Source organism: Chiloscyllium plagiosum, chromosome 12, assembly GCF_004010195.1.
Source record: "Chiloscyllium plagiosum isolate BGI_BamShark_2017 chromosome 12, ASM401019v2, whole genome shotgun sequence".
NCBI classification, from domain to species: domain Eukaryota; kingdom Metazoa; phylum Chordata; class Chondrichthyes; order Orectolobiformes; family Hemiscylliidae; genus Chiloscyllium; species Chiloscyllium plagiosum.
The window spans coordinates 50,505,499-50,527,781 of NC_057721.1; the positions used below are offsets into that span (position 1 = coordinate 50,505,499).

The following is a 22,283-nucleotide window of genomic DNA, read 5'->3' on the forward strand; positions in this document are numbered from 1 at the left end:
ACCACCCTCTGGGTGAAAAAGTTATTCCTCAGGTCCCTTTTAAATCTTTCCTCTCTCACCTTAAACCTAGGCCCTCTAGTTTTTGACTGTGCTACCCTGGGAAAAAGTCCTAATATGATTTACTTTCCCAAAATACAGCACCTCATTTATCTAAATTCAACTCCACCTGCCATTCCTCAGCCCATCTGATCAAGGTCCCATTGTACTCAGAGGTAACCTTTTTTGCTGTCCACTACCTCTCCAATTTTGGTGTCATCTACAAACCTACTAACCATACCTCCTACATTTACATGCAAATTATTTATATAAATGACAAAAAGCAATGGTCCCAACACCAGTCCTTGTGGTCACAGACCTCTCGTCTGAAAAGCAATCCTCTACCACCACCCTTTGTTTTCTACCTTTGAGCCAGTTCTGTATCCAAATGGTTAGTTCTCCCTATATTCAATGTGATCTAACCTTGCTAACCAGCCTCCCATGAGGAACCTTGTTGAACACCTTCCTGAAGTCCATAAAGATCCACTGCTCTGCCCTCATCAATTCTTAGAAACTTAAAAAAGGATATAATAAAAATATTTTTCTGTAGATTTAAATTTTTAATCAAAAATAATCAATCATTTTCAGGAACTGTTTCAATTACATTTTCTCATGCAATATTAAAATGAACACAAGCAACACTATGTTACTGTAGTCAATATTTTTGAATCAATATACTTCTCCCTGATTTGTGTTTTAAGAATTTTTTTTGATTAAAGAATAATCCTTTGAAAAAATATACTTAAATTAAAACATTGAAAATTGTAATTTGTTCTCAACTTTATACATTGCTGTTTATAGAAAAATCTAATTGTTAGTAATTTTGTTTCAGCCCATTACATATTATAGAATCTTAATACAGTTCAATGACATATAAGAAGTATTTAGTTAATTATGACAATCTGAACATTCCTTACTTCAGTTCCCAGTTTAGAAGAACTGCAGAATACACTGCAAAAGTATCATATCCTCAAAACTGCAAAATAAATGTAAACAGTACTTTCCTAGAAAATATAATCATTCAACTCTATGACTCTATTTCATTAGTTGGCTCAGAGAAGCTCCCTTTCTCGTGCAGCAGTTTTCAGTTGAGGGAAATCTGGAAAAATTCAATATTCTGATCATCAACATTCATGACCTTTGTTCACCTAGAATAAACAACCAGATGTTACAGTGATGTTTAAAGGATGAATACATTTACATTGCCTTCATACAAGTGGGAGAAACATATTAATGAGATGAAGGAAAATACAAATTAGGTATAATTCTTATTAGTCTTTCATAATAATTTTGAACTCCAGCTTCAATGAATGCTGAATATATGTGAATTGAATCAAAAGTATTTTGTGCTGTGCTTGGATGACTTAGATTTGCCAGAACTAATGCCAATTACTGGACATTTTAATATTTCCATCATAAGGAACTTCTACTTAGTCAAACTATTATTGAATTTTTATAGAACCCCTGCAGTGCAAAAACAGGCCATTCGGCCCAACAGGTCCAAACTGACACTCTGAAGAGCAACCCACCCAGACCACTCCCCTACCCTATTATCTACATTTACCTCTGACAAATGTACCTAACTACACATTCCTGAACACTACGGGCAATTTAGTATGACAATTCACCTCACCTATTAGGATAAATAATAAAAGAAATATGCAAAGTGGGCAATCAAAATATATTAACACCACTGAAATTCTAATTTTGAATCGGTTCAAACACTGCTCCTCAAGCACTGTTTGCATCTGTAAGAAACAAGGACTTGTATAAAGTGTGCTTGTCTGAATCATATAGAATTCTTATACAATTAGTTGCATTGATACTGGCTTATGTGTTGTTAAAACAGAATTCTGTGCTGTTAAAACAGAATTCCAAGTAGTCAGGAACCAATGCAAAACAAAGATTGCAAACACTGTGCTTCATGAAGAGCTGTGTAGAAGCTACTACTCTCCAGACATTGGTCCATTATGTACTGTCTTATTTTTACAAGTGTTCAATAAGGGAAAACAAATGGCCACATGATATGGTAATCTAAAATGGGACCTAGAGCTAAATTAATGAACAAGGAGGAGGTGACCCATTCTTAACAGCTTGTGTACCTATCCTGTATTTATTGTTAGAAGAATTTGTGCAACTGATTCATGTAGGATAAACAACTAGCCCCTAGGAATATTAAGGGATTCTAATAAACAGGGATAGTTCTCTTCACTCACCTTCTTCACTTGGAAAATGGATTAGGGAGTGTGAAGGAAGACTGGAGAAAGCTTTTGTTAATACTTTTGCTACAAATCAGAATACTGCTGGCACAAGCTACAGAGACCATCTGTTCACACTCCCTTGAGATAAGTAATCCGCTCTCCATTTTCACAGATCATATGCTTTTCCTATCTATTTAGCCTATGTGTGATAAAAATAATCGTTTCTAAAAAATTACCAAAAGGCATTGTTCTCAACTGCCTATTTTGCATAAACTGTGACTTACAAACCTTAAAGCTTACAAATTGCAGCAGTGTTGTCTGAGATTATAATGCAAAGTCTGCCAGTCTAAATACACTCCCTTACAGTGCATAATATGGCTGTCAGCTAACTTGATTGAGATCATCGATGAAGCAAGAGGGTTGGTGAGGGTAATGAAGCAGATTTGTTTTCCACTCATGGGATGTGGGTGTCACTGGCTGGCCAGCATACAGTGCCCAACCCTGGTTGCCTTTGACAAGGTGGTGGTGAGCTACTTTCTTGAACTGGTGCAGTCTGTGTGCTGCACGTAGACCAACAATGCCACTGGGAAGGGAATTAAAGGATTTTGACCCAATGACACTGAAGGAACAGTGACAATACTTCAGAGTCAGGATGGTGAGTGGCTTTCAGGTGAACTTACAGGTGCTGACATTTGTATATATCTGCTGCCCTGAGCAGAGCTGTTTTCTTATGTGCAAAATAAATAACTACTGGCTTTGCTTCTCTATTTGGGTATTTCTGCAGAAGGACAAGGAATATGCTCTAAAGCAGGATCTAACTAATCACTACAAACTGTTAGAAGATAGGAAGCTTTTACCAGTCAAATTCTTTCACATTCAGGCTTTAACTCTGTAGTACTCCTCTGGTGTTACTGTTTTAATTCCACCAAAGTAATCCAGGACCCAAATGTTGGTAATGTTGAGCTTGGCAAAGTACCATCCATGATCATGTGGCCAGTCAGGCATTGCCGGATGACGGCTGAAGAGAGCTTTCTTTGCAAAATCAATTTCTGTGCTGTTCACCTAAGAGATTAATGCATAGAAAATTCATTCTCTCCACAATCTGAAGGAAACTGGAAATAGTTTTTCATAGAAGAATTTTCCATTCATCATGCTGATTAAAATCTGTAATAAAAAATGAACAATGCACTAACATTTGCACCTTTGTGCAATTCGGGGTAATTTACTGGCAATTAATGGAATTCCCTCTCAATCACACTACTGAGAGAGAAAATAATTACCTGGATATTCCAAGGAGTGGAAATCTGTCAGATTGCCATGTACTCCTATTTTACTTCTATCAGCAATGAGCTCTGCATTTCTAACTGGGAATTCCAATCTCAATTTCTTCAGAAATGAAGAAAGCACTTGAAAACAATTTCTTCATAGTGCAAGATAAATGGAGAAGTCAAACCATGGCCCCATTTGCAGCAGTCGATGTGCCATGTTCTAAGAAATAATATCTAATGGCACAGTCAGCCGCTTTGGCAGCTACTGTGAAAAGATCAGTGTGGGGTTAGGGTGTCAGTTGGATAAGGGGTTATAGCATCAGGTTGTTTGGGTGCCATATAAGTGATAGAGTATTTAGGGTAGGTAAGGCTCCAAGGCAGTTGGGGTGTGTTATGTCCTGCAGGAATCATCATCTTCAAGGGGTTGATGGAAGGTCACATCTAGCAGGGGTGGGTTCAAGCTGAGCTTGGTGTTGGGTTTAGCTTGTTGACAGAATCCAGGGAATGTAAAGGATTGGGGAGGCATAATTTGGGGGTGACTTGGTGAATTAGTAGTTCAGCTTAATAGTTATCCCAGGTTTTTGTTTCATCCAACTTTTCCTCGGTAATTTAACACGGAAGAGGAACACTGAATTCTCTGCCTTTAATGGAGTTTTTTTTTGAAGGATTTCAGACAAAAACTGTCCATTGGAATCTTCAATTACTTAGGCAATTCGCATGGGGTCTGCTGTGTCAGGGATTCTTCATGGTGCTTTTGTGCAATTCCAATCTGTGCTGGTCCAACAACTATCTGGCCATTGAATATTCCAAACCATTGTTGCTGGAGTTAATAGACTAGATTACTTACAGTGTGGAAACAGGCACTTCGGACCAACAAGTCCACACTGACCTGCCGAAGTGCACCCACTCAGACCCATTCCCCTACATTTACACCTGCAACTAACACTACGGACAATTTAGCATGGCCAATTCATCTAACCTGCACATTTTTGGACTGTGGGAGGAAACCCACACAGACACTGGGAGAATGCAAACTCCACACAGTCAGTCGCCTGAGGCAGGAATTGAACCCCGGTCTCTGGCGCTATGAGGCAGCAGTGCTAACCACTGCCATCGTGCTGCCCAAATGTTGCATGCCTCCAAAATTTCAATTAGAATACAGAGAACTTATAGCAGAAAGTGTTCCACCAACTGAAGAGATTTTTCTAAACAATGGGAGAAAGGAGAAGGAACAGAACCTCTTGCAGTAAATTGCAGCATACCTCCAAAATTCTTCCAGAGAGGATCACACGACAACAAAGTGGGCTTTGGGGATCAAACTTTTGTTTCCTACAGTAGTCCGTTGCTGCCAGTGACATAGCCAGGGATACTTCTGGATTAGCCTACAATGAAAGTAAAGGTGAGGCAGTGATATTCAAGAAAATAAATGTCAAATTATTTACAGTAATATAGAATTATAGGATCATAGAATCTTACAGCCCATCTGGTCTGAATCTTTGGAAGAGTTAATAATTAGTTCTAGTCTTCTGCTTGTGCTCCATATTCTGCAAAATTTTGCTTTTCAGGTAGATTTCATGTTCCCTTTTGAAAATAACTACTAAAATCTGTTCCAAAAACACAAGCGGGAGGTGGCACAGTGGTTAGTACTGCTGCCTCACAGCGCCAGAGACCTGAGGGTTCAATTCCCACCTCAGGTGACTGACTGTGTGGAGTTTGCACATTCTCCCAGAGTCTGCGTGGGTTTGCTCTGGTTTCCTCCCACAATTCAAAAATGTGCAGGTTAGGTGAATTGACCATGCTAAAATTGCCCGTAGTGTTAGGTGAAGGGGTAAATGTAGGGGAATGGGTCTGGCTGGGTTGCGCTTCGGCGGGTCAGTGTGGACTTGTTGGGATGAAGGGCTTGCTTCCACTCTAAGTAATCTAATCTTACCCTATTGGGCAGTGCATTCCAAATCATAACTCTTTGCCAAAAACATTCCTCACATCTATCCTCTAACCTTATGACAATTATTTTAAGTCTATATCCTCTAGTTACTAACAATCCTGTCAGTAGAAACAATTTCTTCTTCACTGTCACAATTCACTCCATTTTTTAAAACTTTCTCCCATTAACTTTCTCTGCTCTAGGCAAATAATCTCAACATTACTATGAGTTCACATAACTAAAATCACCATTGGTATAATTCTGGGAACTCTTATTTGTGGTTCCTATGATGTCTGGCATCATGGCAATTAGCATATATTGGTCCACCTCATTCTTGCTCCAAAAATGCATCTCTTCAGTTCTCAAATTTCATCTGTCAAGCACCTGCCCATATTATTCTAATAGCACCTTCACTGTTTCCTAGGTTGTGTCTTCTGCAAAGTTTGAAAATAAGCTGTCTAAACAATGTCCAAATCAATAATACAATGATAAGGTCTTAATACAACCCCTCCAGGAGATCATTACTTATTTCCCTCATGATTGGAACATAACTGTTCACCACTAATCTTTGCTTTCTGTCTCTTCAGATAAATTTGGATGCTTGCTGCCATTGTTCCTTCAGTCCAATTGGCTTTAAGTTTGTTAAGATGTCTATTATGCGTCCTTTTAACCCAAAAGGTTTTTGAAAACCCACTTACACTATATTAATTGCACTAATTTCAGCAAGCATCCCACTTTACAAACAATGAATTTTATCAGATTTGTTCGACATATTTGCCAATCATTTATTCACCTATGTTTTTCCAAGTTAAAAATATTGCTCTGGATTTTGATGAAAATGCTACTTAAGTATTTATTTAGATTATAATTTCAATATACTTTAAAAAATGTGAATCTAAACGTTTTCCTCCTGCTAATATAAATCATAATTTAGTCCACTGATCGATTTGCTGACAACTGAGTTTACTAATGGATTTCAGCATTGAAGATTTTGCAGTATTGTGCCTCAGAGGATTCACATTCTGTTGTTATGAATAATAAAGCATCCAATTCCTTAACTGGAATCTTCAATACATAATCACGTGACAATTTCAAAAATGATGTAATTAAGTAAGATATAACAAAGACAGAAAATTGAAGAAATATACAACAGTTATGGTAGCACTTACCAATTATGGTAGTACTAAATCAGATGCTATATAATGTACCTCAGACTCTTATTTTGTTACGTTTAGCAAGAGGGAGATAAGTTATATTTAATTGTGTTTTACTGCATTCCTACTATGACTGGTTTAGACTGATAGGCTTAGTTCAGGAACTGGTTTTCAGAACCAATTCAAAATCACTATAAGTGCTTATTAAATTTTAGATATTAATGGCAGATTCATCTGTCTGTTGTTTTCATTTATGTAGATTGGAACCTGTCATTTAGAATCAGTCAAAATATGATGTGGCTTTCGCATTCGTCAATGCACCAAATGTAAACATTTAGAAATGTGATATTACTCCTTCCAAGTTAGTTAAAATTAAATACTTTCCTTTTTTGGGATTCTCTGATCCCTCTTTTTCACAATCACTATTTTGAATTCATTCAGGGAATGTAGGTGTCACTGGCTGAGCCATCATTTATTGTCTGTCCCTAGTTGCCCTGCAGGAGACGGTGGTGAGCTGTCTTCTTGCACCGCTGTAGACCATAGGATGTAGTACCACTACAATGCTGTTGGGAGATTGCTCCAGGACTTTGACCCAGCAACATTACAGAACAGTGAAACATTTCCCAGTCAGGATTAACATTCCTGCTAATTTTTGCAACTTCTGCATGGACCTGTAAGACCTGTGCTCAGCAAAAGCTTCCAGAACTAGACGTCAATGCTAGAAACAGCATAGGCACGTTGATCGGCGTGTTTGGAACCTTGGACTGACTGGACACATGCAGCTTAGAGGGAACAGTGGCTTGGACAGAAACTTGCAGGTGGTGTTCCCATGTATCTGCTGCACTTCTGCTTTCTGGAGGGTCTAAGGAACCTTAGTGAATTTCTGCAGTGCTTCTATAGGTGGTGCAAACTGTCACTACTGTGCATTGGGAGGTGAAGGTGGATGTGATGTCAATCAAGTGGGCTGTTTTGTCTTGGATAGTGTCAAATTTCTTGACCATTGTTGGGGCTGCAGGCAAGTAAGGACTATTCTATCAAGTTCCTGATTAATGACTTGTAGAGGGTGATCAGGCTTTAGAGAGCCAGGAGGTGACCTATACACTGTAGGATTCCTAGCCTCTGAACTGCTCTTCTATCCACAGGATTTATATGGCTAGTCCAGTTCAGAATCTGTTCAGTGGTAATGCCCAGGATATTAATAATGACAGCAACGCCATTGAATGTCAAGTGACAGTGGTTAGATTTTCTCTTGGTGGAGACAATCATTACCTGGCACTTTTGTGGTGTAACTGTTACTTGCCACTTGTCAGCTCAAGCCTGGGTACTATCCAAACCTTTCTGCATTTCAACTGCTTCAGTATCTGAGCAATCATGAATTGTGCAATCAATACTTTTATAAAAGTATATAGGGGGAGGCAATGGCCTTGTGGTATTAGCACTGGACTGTTAAACCAGTGACCCAGGTAATGTTCTGGGACCCGGATTCAAATCCCGCCATGGCAGATGGTGGAATTTGAATTCAATAAAAAAATCTGGAATTAATAACTGGATGACCATGAATCCATTGCTGATTGTTGGAAAAACCTACTTGGTTCACTAACATCCTTTAGGGTGTTCAAAGTTAAAAATCACAACACTAGGTTTAGTCCAACAGCTTTAATTGGAAGCACACTAGCTTTCGGAGCGACCCGAATGCTAGTGTACTTCCAATTAAACCTGTCGGACTATAACCTGGTGTTGTGATTTTTAAACTTTGTACACCCCAGTCCAACACTGGCATCTCGAAATCATTCTTTAGGGAAGGCCCATGTCTGGCCTACATGTGACTCCAGACCCACAGCAATGTGATTGACTCTTAACTGCCCTCTAGGCAATTAGAGATGGGCAATAAATGCTGACTCAGACAGTAACACACTCATCCAGTGAATGAATATTAAAAAAACCAATAGCAAACATCTCCACTTCTGACCTCCCAATGAAAGGAAAATTATTGACTAAGTAGCTGAAAATGGTTGGGCCTAGGACACTACACCAAGAAACTACTGTAATGATGTCATGATTGACCTCCAATGAACAGAACCATCTTGCTTTGTGTTAGGTAATACTCCAAACAGCAGAGAGTTTCCCAATGATTCCCATTGTGACCATAAAACCATAAGACATAGGAGCAGAAATTAGGCCATTCAGCCCATTGAGTTTGCTTCGCCATTCAATCATGGCTGATAGGTTTCTCAATCCCATTCTCCCGTTTTCTCCCCATAACGCCCGATCCTCTTGACAATCAAGAACCTATCTATCTCAGTCATAAATATACTCAGTGACCTGGCCTGCAGAGCCTTCTGTGGCAATGAATTCCACCGATTCACCACTCTCTGGCTGAAGAAGTTTCTCTTTATCTCTGTTCTAGAGATCTTCCCTTTACTTCATTGGATACTTGTTTTGTTTGGGCTCCTTGGTGCCATACTCATTTGGCTGCAGCCTTGATGTTAAATCTCACAATCAATCCTTTCAGCCCCTTCCTTAGTTGGTGGAAAGTTGCCCTGCACCTGTGCTGTTGCTTCTTGTCTTCCACTTTGAGCAATATATCAAAGCTTTCCTTCACTTCCATCCCTCACACTAGATCTAGCAAGACACCAAGTTAGATGGCATGAAAGTTATTGAACATACTGTGTAATTAACTGATTGTACTTTTTTGAGACTAATGCAGAATGGGGAACATTTGTCAAGTTATGGAAAAGGCCAAACTTGTTCAGGATTACATATCAGACCATCACATGTAACCTAAAGTAACATCAGAGCTTTATTAGAGGGGTATTTGAAGTGGTACTGAAAAAGTTAGTAACAGTTCACAAATAGCAATCAATTTTACTTTGTCACCTTTCCAGAAATGTTCTTGAAGGAATAGTAAATATTAATCACTTTAAAACAAGGTTTAAGATAATATCAAACAAATAATCAAATTAAAACATATAAATGTATATTTACAAATTGTGTACTAATGAATTAATGTTTTGGTTATTTAAGACTGGTCAGTTACCAGAAGGAAGCTACAGTCAGAAGATGACTCACACTGACTCAGCAAACTTAGAATTTCTGTTAATCTTTAAACTTGCATCAGTGCTTTTATCAAGATGGTGCAATGTTTTAAAGTAACGATAATATGAGCTATGTTTTTGAAAAGCATTTCTTAAATTTTGATTATATTTTCGAAGATAAAATTTTACTTTGCATCATTGTGCGACCTCCCACTGGGATTTTCCCTTGGACTTTGAATCCTTCAGCTATCCACTCAATTTTTTTTAGCTTTTTTCCAACATTGAGTCTCCAGTTTATTTCTTACATTTTAGTTTTCTACTCACTTTTATATAGAGTTAGAGCCGTACAGCATGGAAACAGACCCTTTCATCCAACTCATTGAGGCCCACCAGATAATCTAAATTAATCTAGTCCCATTTGCCAGCATTTGGCCATATCCGTCTAAACCCTTACTGTTCATGGAATAAGATGGATGAACTTGCAGCATGGGTTAGTAACTGGGACTCCAATGTTGTGGCCATTTCAGAGATATGGCTAGAGCAGGGATAGGAATGGTTGTTGCAGGTTCCGGGGTTCAGATGTTTCAGTAAGAACAGGGATGGTGGTAAAAGTGGGGGAGGTGTGTGGCATTGTTAGTCAAGGACAGTATTATGGTGGCAGAAAGGATGTTTGAGGATTCATCTACTGAGATAATATGGGCTGAGGTTAGAAACAGGAAAGGAGCGGTCACCCTTTTGGGAGTTTTCTGTAGGCCTCCAAATAGATCCAGAGATGTAGAGGAAATGATAGCAAAGATGATTCTAGATAGGAGCGAGGGTACTGGGTAGTTGTTATGGGGTCTTTGACTTTCCAAATATTGACTAGCAATACTATAGTTTGAGTACTTTAGATGAGTCAGTTTTTGTCCAGTGTGTGGAGGAGGCTTTCCCATCACATTATGAAGACAGGCCAACAAAGGCGAGGCCATACTGGATAATGGACTAGGCCAGGTGTTAGATTTAGAGGTAGGTGAGCACTTTGGTGATAGTGACCACAATTTGGTTATGTCCACTTTAGTGATGGAAAAGGATAGGTACATACTGCAGGGCAAGAGTTATAGCTGGCGGAAAGGCAATTATGATGCAATTAGGCAAGAGTTAGGATGCATAGGATGGGGAAAGAAACTGCAGGCAATGGGCACAATTGAAATGTGGAGCTTATTCAATGAACAGCTACTGTGTATCCTTGGTAAGTATGTACCTGTCAGGCAGGCAGGAAGTGGTAGAGTGAGGGAGCCATGGTTTACTAAAGAAGTTGAATCTTTTGTCAAGAGGAAGAAGGCTTATGTAAGGATGAGGCGTGAAGGCGCTTGAGAGTTACAAGTTAGTCAGGAAAGACTATGAAGAGCCAGGAGGGGACATGAGACATCGTTGGCAGGGAGGATCAAGGAAAACCCCTAAGGCTTTCTATCAGGAATAAAAGTATGTCTAGAGTAAGATTAGGGCCAATCAAGGACAGTAGTGGGAAGTTGTCTGTGGAGTGAGTAGATAGAAGCGCTAAATGAGTATTTTCCATCAGCGTTCACAGGAAAATGTTGTTGAGAAGAATACAGAGATACAGGCTACTAGACTGGACTGGATTGAGGTTCACAAGTAGGTCTTAGCAATTCTGGAAAGTTTAAAAATAGGTAAGTCCCCTGGGCTATTTTGGGGCCACTGCTGTTTGTCATTTTTATAAGACCATAAGACATAGGAGCGGAAGTAAGGCCATTCAGCCCATCGAGTCCACTCCACCATTCAATCATGGCTGATGGGCATTTCAACTCCACTTACCCACATTCTCCCTGTATGAATGACCGGATGAGGGCATAGAAGGATGGGTTAGTAAATTTGTGGATGACAAAGGTCAGTGGAGTTGTGCATAGTGTTGAAGGATGTTGCAGGTTACAGAGGGACATAGCTGCAGAGCTGGGCTGAAAGGTGGCAAATGGAGTTTACTGCGGAAACGTGTGAAGTGATTCACTTTGGAAGGAGCGACAGGAATACAGAATGGTAAGGTTCTCAGTAGTGTAAATGAGCAGAGATCTCGGTGTCCATGTACATAGATCCCTGTAAGTTGCCACCTAGGTTGATAGGGTTGTTCAGAAGGCATGCAGTGTGTTAGTTTTTATTGGTAGTGATTGTGTTTTGGAGCCATGAGGTCATGTTGCAGCTGTACAAAATTCTGGTGCGGCCACCCTTGGAGTATTCCATACACTTCTGGTCACCTCATTAAAAGGGAGGTTGTGGAAGCTTTGGAAAGGGTTTAGAGGAGATTTACTAGGATGTTGCCTGGTATGGTGGGAAGGTCTTATGAAGAAAGGCTGAGAGACTGGAGGCTGGTTTTGTTAGAGAGAAGACTTTGGCAATTCATCCTATTCATGTCCCTCACGATTTTATAGACCTATAAGGTCACCATTCAACCTCCAATGCTCCAGGGAGAATAGACCAAGCCTATTCAGCTTTTCCCTATAGCTCATACCCTCCAATATCCTTTAAATCTTTTCTACACCATTTCAAGTTGAACAACATCTTTCCTATAGCAAGGAGACCAGAATTGAACCCAGTATTCCAAACGTGTCTTAACCAATGTCCTGTACAGCTGCAACATGACCTCCCAACTCCTATACTCAATGCAATGTCCAATGAAGGCAAGCATACTTAACACCTTCTTCACTATCCTACTTACCTGTGACCCCACTTTCAAAGAACTGTGAACCTGCATTCCAAGGTCTGTTTGTTCAGCACCACTCCCCAGGACCTTACCATTAAGTCCTGCCCTGATTTGACATTGCAAAATTTGACACCTCACATTTATCTAAATTAAACTCCACCTGCTACTCCTCAGTTCATTGGCTCATGTGATCAAGATCCCATTGTACTCCAAGGTAACCTTCTCGGCTGTCCAATACACCTCCAATTTTGGTGGATTTTACTAACTATACCTCCTATGTTCACATCCAAATCATTTACATAATTGCCACTTCTCAGCCCATTGACCCATCTGGTCAAGATCCTGTTGTAATCTGAGGTAACCCTCTTCACTGTCCACTACACTTCCAATTTTGGTGTCTTTTGCAAACTTACTAACTGTACCTCTTATGCTCACATCCAAATAATTTATGCAAGTGTTAAAAAGTAGAGGACCCAGCACCAGTCCTTGTGGCACCCCACTGGTCACAGGCCTCCAGTCTGAAAAACAGCCCTCCACCACCACCCTCTGTCTTTTACCTTCAGCCAGTTCTGTGTCCAATTGGCTAGCTCTCCCTGTATTCCATGTGATCTAACCTTGCTAACCAGTCTGCCATGGGGAACTCTTGTCGAATGCCTTCCTGAAATCCAAAATCATCATGTCTACTGCTCTGCCCTCATCAATCCTCTTTGTTACTTCTTCAAAAAAACTTTAGTAAATTCATTGACTATAACGTATTTTGAGATATCTGGTATTTGTGAATAAAGCATAATATAAATGCAAGTTTCATTTTGCATTGACTGTGTGACCAAATCGAGTTATTTCCTCACCACTGTGGCATTTTCAATATTTTGTTCCAAACGTTGTATGGTAGACAGAAAACAATGTTTATCAGTGTATAGAAACATTCCACGACAGCAGGACTATTATCACATTTAAACAGGTGCAATGAGACATGTTGGTTTCATCAGCCTCTCACCTGGATGTCGTGCACCGAGATTTCCAACGGAGTCAGGTACAGGTAAGGTTCCCCTGTGCCCTTCCCCAAGGGCCCATCGCTCACCGAGAAAACATTGGAGAAAGGCAGCCCCAGGACCACGGCCTGGGTGGAGATGGTGGCCATCGAGCACCAGTCAGATGCATGGACGATATACCGGGCCATTTGGGCCACCTCATCGTGAGGGGGAATCGAGATTGAACCCCGAAAGGACGTCAACACAAACAACAGCAAAACAAACATGCCCACCGCCATCATCTATCAGTCAACACCCGAATCTGACCGATCAAATTATAAACCCTACCCACAAACTGGCTGATCAACTGACAGCCCCGCCCACCGACTGACAGCACCGTCCACTGAATGACAGCCCCGCCCACCGACAGACAGCCCGGCCCACCAACTGACAGCACCGTCCATTGAATGACAGCCCCGCCCACCTACTGACAGCACCGTCCACCGAATGACAGCCCCGCACACCGACGGACAGCCCCGTCCACTGAATGACAGCGCCGCCCATGAATGACAGCCCCGCCCACTGACTGACAGCCCCGCCCACCGACTGACAGCCCCGCCCACCGACTGACACCCTGCCCACTGACTGACAGTCCCGCTCATCAACTGACAGCCGCGCCATCCGAACTGGTGGTCCACCATCTACTGATAGACCCGCCATAGACTGATTATCGCCCACGTACTGACAGAAACATCGATATTCCTGCTCCTCGGATGATGCCTGACCTGCTGTGCTTTTCCAGCACCACACTAATCTAACCTAGACTCTGATTTCCAGATTCTGTAGTCCTGACTTTTGCCGAAACCCATCCACTGCATGGCAGCCCCGCCCACAGAGCGGCAGCTCCGCCCCCAGATGACAGTCCCGCCCACTGACTGACCCGACACCAGACTGAAAGCCCCGCCCATAGACTGACAGTCCCGCCCCCAGAGTGAAGAAAGGTGTTTTCATTAATTACGATCTTCCGCAAAGTGACTTATGCTGCCTTATCTAGAATAATATCCTCTATGTCAAAGGCTCATTTAGGGTCATTCCATGACCCACCCGTCACAATGTTTGGAAGTCTGATACTATCCTGCCCTTTGTGTATGATGTGAATATTTGTGATGTGGAGGTGCCAGTGTTGGACTGGGGCGGACAAAGTCAGAAATCATACAACACTAGGATATACTCTAACAGATTTATTTGGAAGTTCAAGCTTTAGGAGCGCTGCCCCTTCGCCAGGTAACTAGTGCTCACTAGTGCTGACTGCTCACTTTACTAAGGACCTGTTTTGTTTCTGCTACTGAGCACTTTGGAGCTGTGACCAATGGATCCAGCCACAGGAGGGGTCATTGTCACGGTGGCTCTGGTGCCACAATGACACTGAGGAATTGAGGGGGAACAGATTCGCCAGCCAGCCCAGAACTAATCTCCAGCAGCCACCATACTGCTTCACCATACAGAAGTCACAGTTGACATTACTCTGAGGAACATCCTGCTGGATGTAGAGAATATATCATCCTCGATTTTCTCCAGATGAGTGAGGTACAATGTCACCACAGACTGAGGATGTCCTGAAACACCATCACAGATCTTCTGGAGCAGGATCTGCACCCTGAACAGGTGGGTGGCAATCCTATTTAAGTTGCCATCAAGGTGACAGTTGCACTAAACTTTAATGCAACTGTCTGATTCCAAGGATCCACTGGGGATCTGGGTAGGATCTCACAATCCTCAATCCATAAATGTATCAAGGCTGTATCTGATGCAATTTGTGCCGGATTACATACTTGATCTCATTTTCTTGTCATAAGGTTAGTGCCACAGTTTGGGCAGTAGGTGTTCCCAAATGTTGGCTAATTCCATGTGCAAGGTGCAGCAGCGATTATTTGATCATGACCAATGGCTCAATTTAGGTATTGCCTAAGTGAGGGCAAAAGTAAATACAATATAGATTATTTTTCAACTAGGTTGATCACTGACCAGATGCTAGGCCTGCAGAAATTAACATTCTGATGTTTGGTTCAGTCTGGGGATTGTTCCAGGCAGAGTGTGCTGCATAATCCTAGCATAATCATATTTGGAGCAAGCAAAGATATGATGGGATGCATGCTGAGGTGGGAGGTACCAGTCTCCTGAGGAATGTACTGAGGGACAGGAACATCACTTTTTGTATGATGCAGCAGTGCAGCATCAGGTGCAACAAGTCACACAGGACTTAATTAATACCCAGCTCCATTTGACATGATCTAGATGCAGTGATCATTCATCGATTGTAAATTTGTTGTTTATTGTGTGGCAAGAAACACTGTGATTCCCAGAAGCAAATACAGTATTTCTTGGTTTTTACTTTGCTTTGCTTTCACTGAATAAACATGAATATTTTTAAACATTTGAAGGCTTTCCTGTATGAGATACCCCTACATTGAACAATGAAAACATGTTACACTATGTTGGACAACAGAGGAAGAGTAGCACTCCCTTGAATAGGTTTCTAAGATGGGATGATATTAAGGATTGGTAACCTGTGTTGCTTGGTTCTTATAACTTCAGTCACAATTACTCTCAATCATATAGGTGATGATAGAAAGATTGTACAAATGTGAGCTTGAGTTTGCAATGAGATGTTAGCTGTGTAACCTAAATATACTCAGAATTCTTTCGGTTGGGTTTTGCTCTCACTAAATGCACAATAAAGTAGCTTCTGGCTGCTAGTGTGTGGCCTATGGAGTAACTTGGCCTAAAAATGGCACCAGCACTGGGAATCCTGGGAAGTACCAGCAGTAATGAGTACTGTTGAGCACACAATAGTGCGAGAGGGGCTCCACAGGGTTGTGGTGCATAGATAATGGGTCAAGCTGCAGATGCAAAAACTTCCTAGTACTTATGGAAAGAGACCTTTTGCGAAACTCCCAGAAATTGACACTTACCCAATTTCTGGTAAAATTCAGCCCAAAGAGTCTTACAAAATGACAATAGAAGCACATAACTTTTGTTTTGGCAGAAACTCATGACAAAATTCCCACAACATTAAATGTCATATTTTTGGGGCAAAAAAGCCCACAGTTTTCGTTGTGATGGTTTATTAACTCAAGGTTGCAAAGGTATGAGGAAACATGAACTGCTTTTAATTTGATACTTTTTCTTATCATGCAGATCCCCTTAGTTTGTTCAATTATTCTTTAAACAGAAGGTACCATCAGCCCTCTAAGGTGGATGTGAAAGATCCTACAAAGACACAAAAGGTATTTATTCTTGGTCTCCTGGAAATATATCCCTAGGTTAACATTACAAAAGTTATTTGAGATTTTCTAGTGATTAACACATTCTTAATTGTGGGAAGCTTGCTGTGGACAAGTTGCTTGCCACAACATTGAAACAGTGATCACACTTCACAAAAGCATTTGAGACATTCTATCGGTTTTGAAAAGTGCTATAGAAATTAAAATCTTTCTTCCTTCTTTCTGAGTTTTCTTTAAAAAAAACATTTAAATATTCTAAATCCAAACTAGAACTCAAAGGGAAACAAACTTTTGTAATGTAATAAATTACTTTTATTCTTGTCTATTGAAATCTGTATCTCCTGTTCATATAAATTTCGAAGAAGATCATGTTCCAGCCACAAGATGTCACTATAGGAAAACAATTTGTTCTGTGTTCCAGCTGTTGCTCTGTAGTGTCACTCAAAATAGAAGTTGAGGTTACACCATACTTCTTTTCTTTAATTAATAAAAATATTTATGGCATATAAGTACTTGTGCAAACTTTGAAGTCACTTGCTGAACTGTAATTTTGCTTCTTTTCCCAGAACATTCAATTTCACTGGAAATTTCAATTTCTTATCCTGCTTTTGATAGGTTTTACTCAAACCTATTTTTACAGTTTCCTCACCCTTGTAGGCAAATGTTACTAGCCCATGATCATCTGGAAGATTAAATGCTGACATAGTCCTCTTCCGTTGAATGGCATGTTTCTCTGATATAATTTCTGTGTATAAGATCATTCTATTGAACCCAAGCTTTTCCATTTCAGCCTCAATTCCAAGCTGTTTACCTACATACCAGTGTGTAACCTTGATTTCCTGCTGATCTCCAACCACTATCTATCCTATCTGTGCAACTTTCTTCAGCTGTGCCTCTTAGTTTTTGCCAACAACCTTCCCTCTCTACTGTCCATGGTGAATTTCCCCTTCCATCAGTCCATTCACCATGCCTTCCGTACCACTGGGTCACAATCCTGGAACTCGCTTCCTAATAGTAATGCCCTTGTCCCATGAATTAATTTTAAATTATATATTGTTGGTACAGCCTTTAACATTCTCACTTCTGCCTGCCTTTCTGCTTTTTCAGCAAGAGACCACTATTAGTCAATGACCCATGAACTGATCTGAGTGCCCTGTCCAGAGTCCTATCCTTGTTAATAAGCAGGATCAAACATAGCAAGTATTATTACACACTGTGCTCCCAACGTGATATTTTAATGTTAAATTATGTAAGGAAGCCTTTTCACCTATTGCCTTAACTTTACGTTTAGTATTATGTGGCATTATATTGAATGTCTTTTGCAAATCTGCATGATCCATATCTATAGTATTACCCTCATCAACCCTTTCTGTTACCTCTTTAAAAAATCCAGCAAATTAGTTAAACATTAGAAATCCATGCTGGACTTCCAAAACAATCCATCTTTTCCATGTGACGACTGATGGGTATTCCAAATAATTGTTTGTAGAAGTTTCCCCATCACTGAAGTCAAAATAACTGGTCTGTAGTTGTTGGGTCTGGCCTTCTAGCATTTTTTGAACAAGGGAATAATGTCTGCAATTCTCCAATTTTCTGGAATCTCTCCTGAGTCTAGGAAAGCCTTGATGACTCTGGACATTGCCCCTCTTGGTTCCTTTCACATGCTTGGATGTGTCGCATTTGGTCTCAGTTCCTTATCAACTTCAAGTATTGATAAGTTACACAAGCATCTTCCCTGTCAATTTATCAATTCAGTGAAAGTACTTTCTTCTTTGTCACCGTAGCCATGGTAGTATCTACCACTTTGGTAAAGACTGATGCAAATTTAACTCCACAGCTATAGCTCTTTCTTCCATGTGATCCATAACCAGCTCTGCTTCTCCCCTTACCACCTTTTTGATGTGTCTATAGAATCCGTTAGGATTCCCCTTTATGCTGGTCACCGGTCTTTTCTCATAATCCCTCTTTACTTCCCAATTTTGCCTTTTCACCTCCTTTCTAAACTTCTGTAATCCTCTGGTTTCTCACTTGTATTTTCTAACTGACACCTGTCATTAGCACACTTCTACTTCTTCATTTTAATTTCTATATCCTTTTTCATCTGGGGACTTCTGGATTTGTTTATCCTCCCTTTTCATTTTCAGGGGATATACCTTGACTGTGCCTGAACTACTTCCTCTTTCAAAGTAGCCCATTGTTCAGTTACAGATTTCAAAATCAACTTTTTGTTCTGGTCTGTCAGGCTGAGCTCTGTTCTTTCCTCCTTGAAGTAGGTTCTCCCCCATTTAATCATTTTTACTCTGGATTGCTCATTGTCTTTTTCTATCATCATTCTTTATGTTACAATGGTCACTGACTCCTCAATGGTCCCCCACTGACACTAAATGTACTTGGCCCATCTCATTTACAGGAACCAGGTCTAAAAGTGGATCCCTTCGATTGTGACCAGACGCAGTCTGCAGGAAATTTTGCTGAACACAGACTAGGAATGTTTGCTTCTTATAACTCTTTTTTTTAATAAATATTCTTGTTGAAAAGATTTTAGGTTTTTTACAAAATTACAAAACCAGTACAAAATAGTATGACAATTTATAGTAGAGTCATAGTCATAGAGTCAGAGATGTACAGCATGGAAACTGACCCTTCGGTCCAACCCGTCCATGCCGACCAGATATCCCAACTCAATCTAGTCCCACCTGCCAGCACCCGGCCCATATCCCTCCAAACCCTTCCTATTCATATACCCGTCCAAATGCCTCTTAAATGTTGCAGTTGTACCAGCCTCCACCACATCCTCTGGCAGCTCATTCCATACACGTACCACCCTCTGTGTGAAACAGTTGCGCCTTAGGTCTCTTTTATATCTTTCCCCTCTCACCCTAAACCTAGGCCCTCTAGTTCTGGACTCCCCGACCCCAGGGAAAAGACTTTGTCTATTTATCCTATCCATGCCCCTCATAATTTTGTAAACCTCTATAAGGTCACCCCTCAGCCTCCGATGCTCCAGGGAAAACAGCCCCAGCCTGTTCAGCCTCTCCCTGTAGCTCAGATCCTCCAGCCCTGGCAACATCCTTGTAAATCTTTTCTGAATCCTTTCAAGTTTCACAAACAACCTACTAATCTACTCCACAGATGGCAGAAACACAAAAAAACAAAAAAACCCTATAAAGTCTACACTTCAATAAATAATCAAGGAGAAAGAAGAAAAATAAATAAACAGACGAAATAAAATTAAACCAAATTGTAACAAGGTAACTTAAATTATATTCAATTAAATTACTGCACTCAGCACAATCTCATCACAGCTCCCAACCACTGGGAACAATAGTAAGTAGACCTGTATTTGTTCGGGATCCTTCCTCCCAGGGGCCTCCAAACCGACAAACACAGTCCTCACGGCTAAACAAAGGTTCTGAATAAAATAGCCAATATATCCACATCAATATAATTCAAAAAGGCCGCCATGTTCTGTAAAACAATTTCGTTTTCTGGTGCACCATACTCATAAGGAAGTGCAGGGGAATGTGTTCCATAACTATCCTACGCCAACTCGATAGTCCTGGGGGATTCTCCGACACCCAGCTCATCAGGATATTCTTCCTTGCGCAAAAAGATAGAATATTAAACAATTTCTTCCCATACGCATCCAGGCAGGGAAGATTTGGGAGACCCAATAGGTGGGACACCAGATCCAACCTAACCTCAGTTCCCAAAACCTTTACCAAAGCAGTCGCTATGTCAACCCAATACCTGCAGATTTGTGGCATGACCACAAACAGTGAGTAAGAGTCCCAATCTCCATTTTGCACTTGGGGCACACTGGGGACATTCCTGTCTTGAATTTTGCAAGCCGTTTTGGTGTCAGGTGAGCCGTATGGAGTACCTTCAGTTGAATAGCCTGGGTCGTATTACAAATCAAGATCTTCTTAACATTTTCCCAGATATCCTCCCACATCTCTGAGGAGATTTCCACTCCTAATTCTTGAGTCCAGGGTTTTTATAGCCGTAAAACGTCCTTCGAAACATTACTACCTAACAAGTGATAGAGAGTGCTAACCGAGAGGGCACCCATAGACCAGAGCACTCTCCTCTCCATGTCCAATTTGTAGGGATTAACCATCAATGTAGTCTTTTTTTGTCCGCAGTCTCTAACCTGGAAGTAATGAAAGAGATCCTTCTTAGGTAACTCGAACTTCTGACTCAGTTGTTTGAAGGACTTCATGACCTCCTGGTCAAATAGATCTCCCAAACAGGAGATTCCTCTGGACTCCCTGAGCTTAAAGCCAGAGTCCATTGACCCCACCTGGAATCCCAACATTCCCACTATGTGAATGAAAGGGAAGTTTTTTGTAAATTTCCCTCGCCCTGACGCATCATTCTCCATGCTTTAACTGTGTTTAGGACAATCAGGTTTTTACAGTGATCCATAACAGTTCTCATCTTGTCCATAAACAACAAATTAATGATGGGGCATTTTGTCTGGGAGACCTCAATATCTGGTCAAATTGATCGCAGGTCCTGACAGGCCATTCAGCCACATAGAATAACAAGGAACTCAATTGGTACTTCCTAAAGTCTGGAAAATCTTGACCCCCCTCCCTTGCAGAAGCTGCAATTTATCCAGCTTTATAAGAGGCCGCCTATGATGCCAAATAAAAGATCCAAGCCAGCTGTAAAGCCTGCACAGTGTTTGCCTTGGCAGCATCAAAAGGAGCATTTGCATGGGATATAATAAGCAAGGAAGAACATTCATTTTAACCAGAGCTATTCTACCCAACCAAGATATCGGAAGTTCTTCCCAGTGCCGAAGGTCCTGCCTTATCTTCTCTAACAACTGAACATAGTTGGCTTTATATAGTTGATCGAAAACAGGGGTGATAAAAAAACCTAAATACAGAAAACCTCCCTGTGACCACCGCGAAGGGAAATGGGTTCCATCCCCAAAGTTGGATATACTACTAAGACCCCCCCCCCCCCACCTGCAGGCATGGCCTCTGATTTCATGAAATTAATTTTATACCCTGAAAACAAACCAAATAGATTAATCACTTGTAGTAAGCGGGGCACAGATGTCATTGGATCAGTTAAAAAGTGAAGGACGTCATCCGAATAGGGGGTGATTTTATACCTGCCTGACTCTACCTCCGGGTCAGTTATATTGGGATCCATCTGGATGGCCTCCACCAGCAGCTCGATCACCAATGTAAATAATAGTGGCAAGAGAGGGCACCCTTGTCAGCAGCCTCTGCCAACACTAAAACTATCTGACCTTATACCATTAGTGAGAACTGCTGCTTTCGGATCGCTATGCAACGCTGCCACCCATTTGGCAAAATCCCCTCCAAGACCAAACCATTCCATGACATAAAAGGCCACTCCTCCTGATCAAATGCTTCCTCTGCATCCAGGGAGACTACCAAACCCGGGATCGTTCTTTGCTGGCAAATTTGGACCATATTTAATACTCTTCTAATGTTATTGGTAGGCATATGACCCTTAATCAAACCTGTCTAGTTCTCCTTTACAAACAGACCCTCTCCAGCCTTAACGCTAGCATTTTCGACAGGGTTTTAAAATCCACGTTCAGTAATGATATGGGCCTGTACGAAGTGCAATCTTCTGGGGCTTTTCCTTTCTTAAGGATAAGAGAAATATTTGTTTCTCTCAAAGAAGATGGGAGGCAACCCTGACTGAATGAGTAATTGTACATATCCAAGA

The 22,283-nt window shown here is 41.0% G+C and overlaps 1 protein-coding gene and 1 long non-coding RNA gene across 2 annotated transcripts; one reads left to right on the forward strand and one right to left on the reverse strand.

Moving 5' to 3' along the window:
- Nucleotides 1–581: 581 nt before the first annotated feature.
- On the reverse strand, nucleotides 582–13,640 carry creg1 (cellular repressor of E1A-stimulated genes 1). The gene is made up of 4 exons (XM_043701030.1): nucleotides 13,308–13,640; nucleotides 4,768–4,887; nucleotides 3,095–3,299; nucleotides 582–1,184 (listed from the first exon to the last, which is right to left on the reverse strand). Exons 1-3 carry the CDS (start codon nucleotides 13,581–13,583, stop codon nucleotides 3,114–3,116), a joined length of 582 nt encoding a protein of 193 aa, XP_043556965.1. The 5' UTR covers nucleotides 13,584–13,640; the 3' UTR covers nucleotides 582–1,184; nucleotides 3,095–3,113.
- Nucleotides 13,641–13,896: 256 nt separating this feature from the next.
- On the forward strand, nucleotides 13,897–19,231 carry LOC122555246. Its single transcript, XR_006313216.1, has 3 exons — nucleotides 13,897–14,946; nucleotides 16,480–16,568; nucleotides 18,976–19,231. It is a non-coding gene; the product is annotated as an uncharacterized LOC122555246 (long non-coding RNA).
- Nucleotides 19,232–22,283: the final 3,052 nt, after the last annotated feature.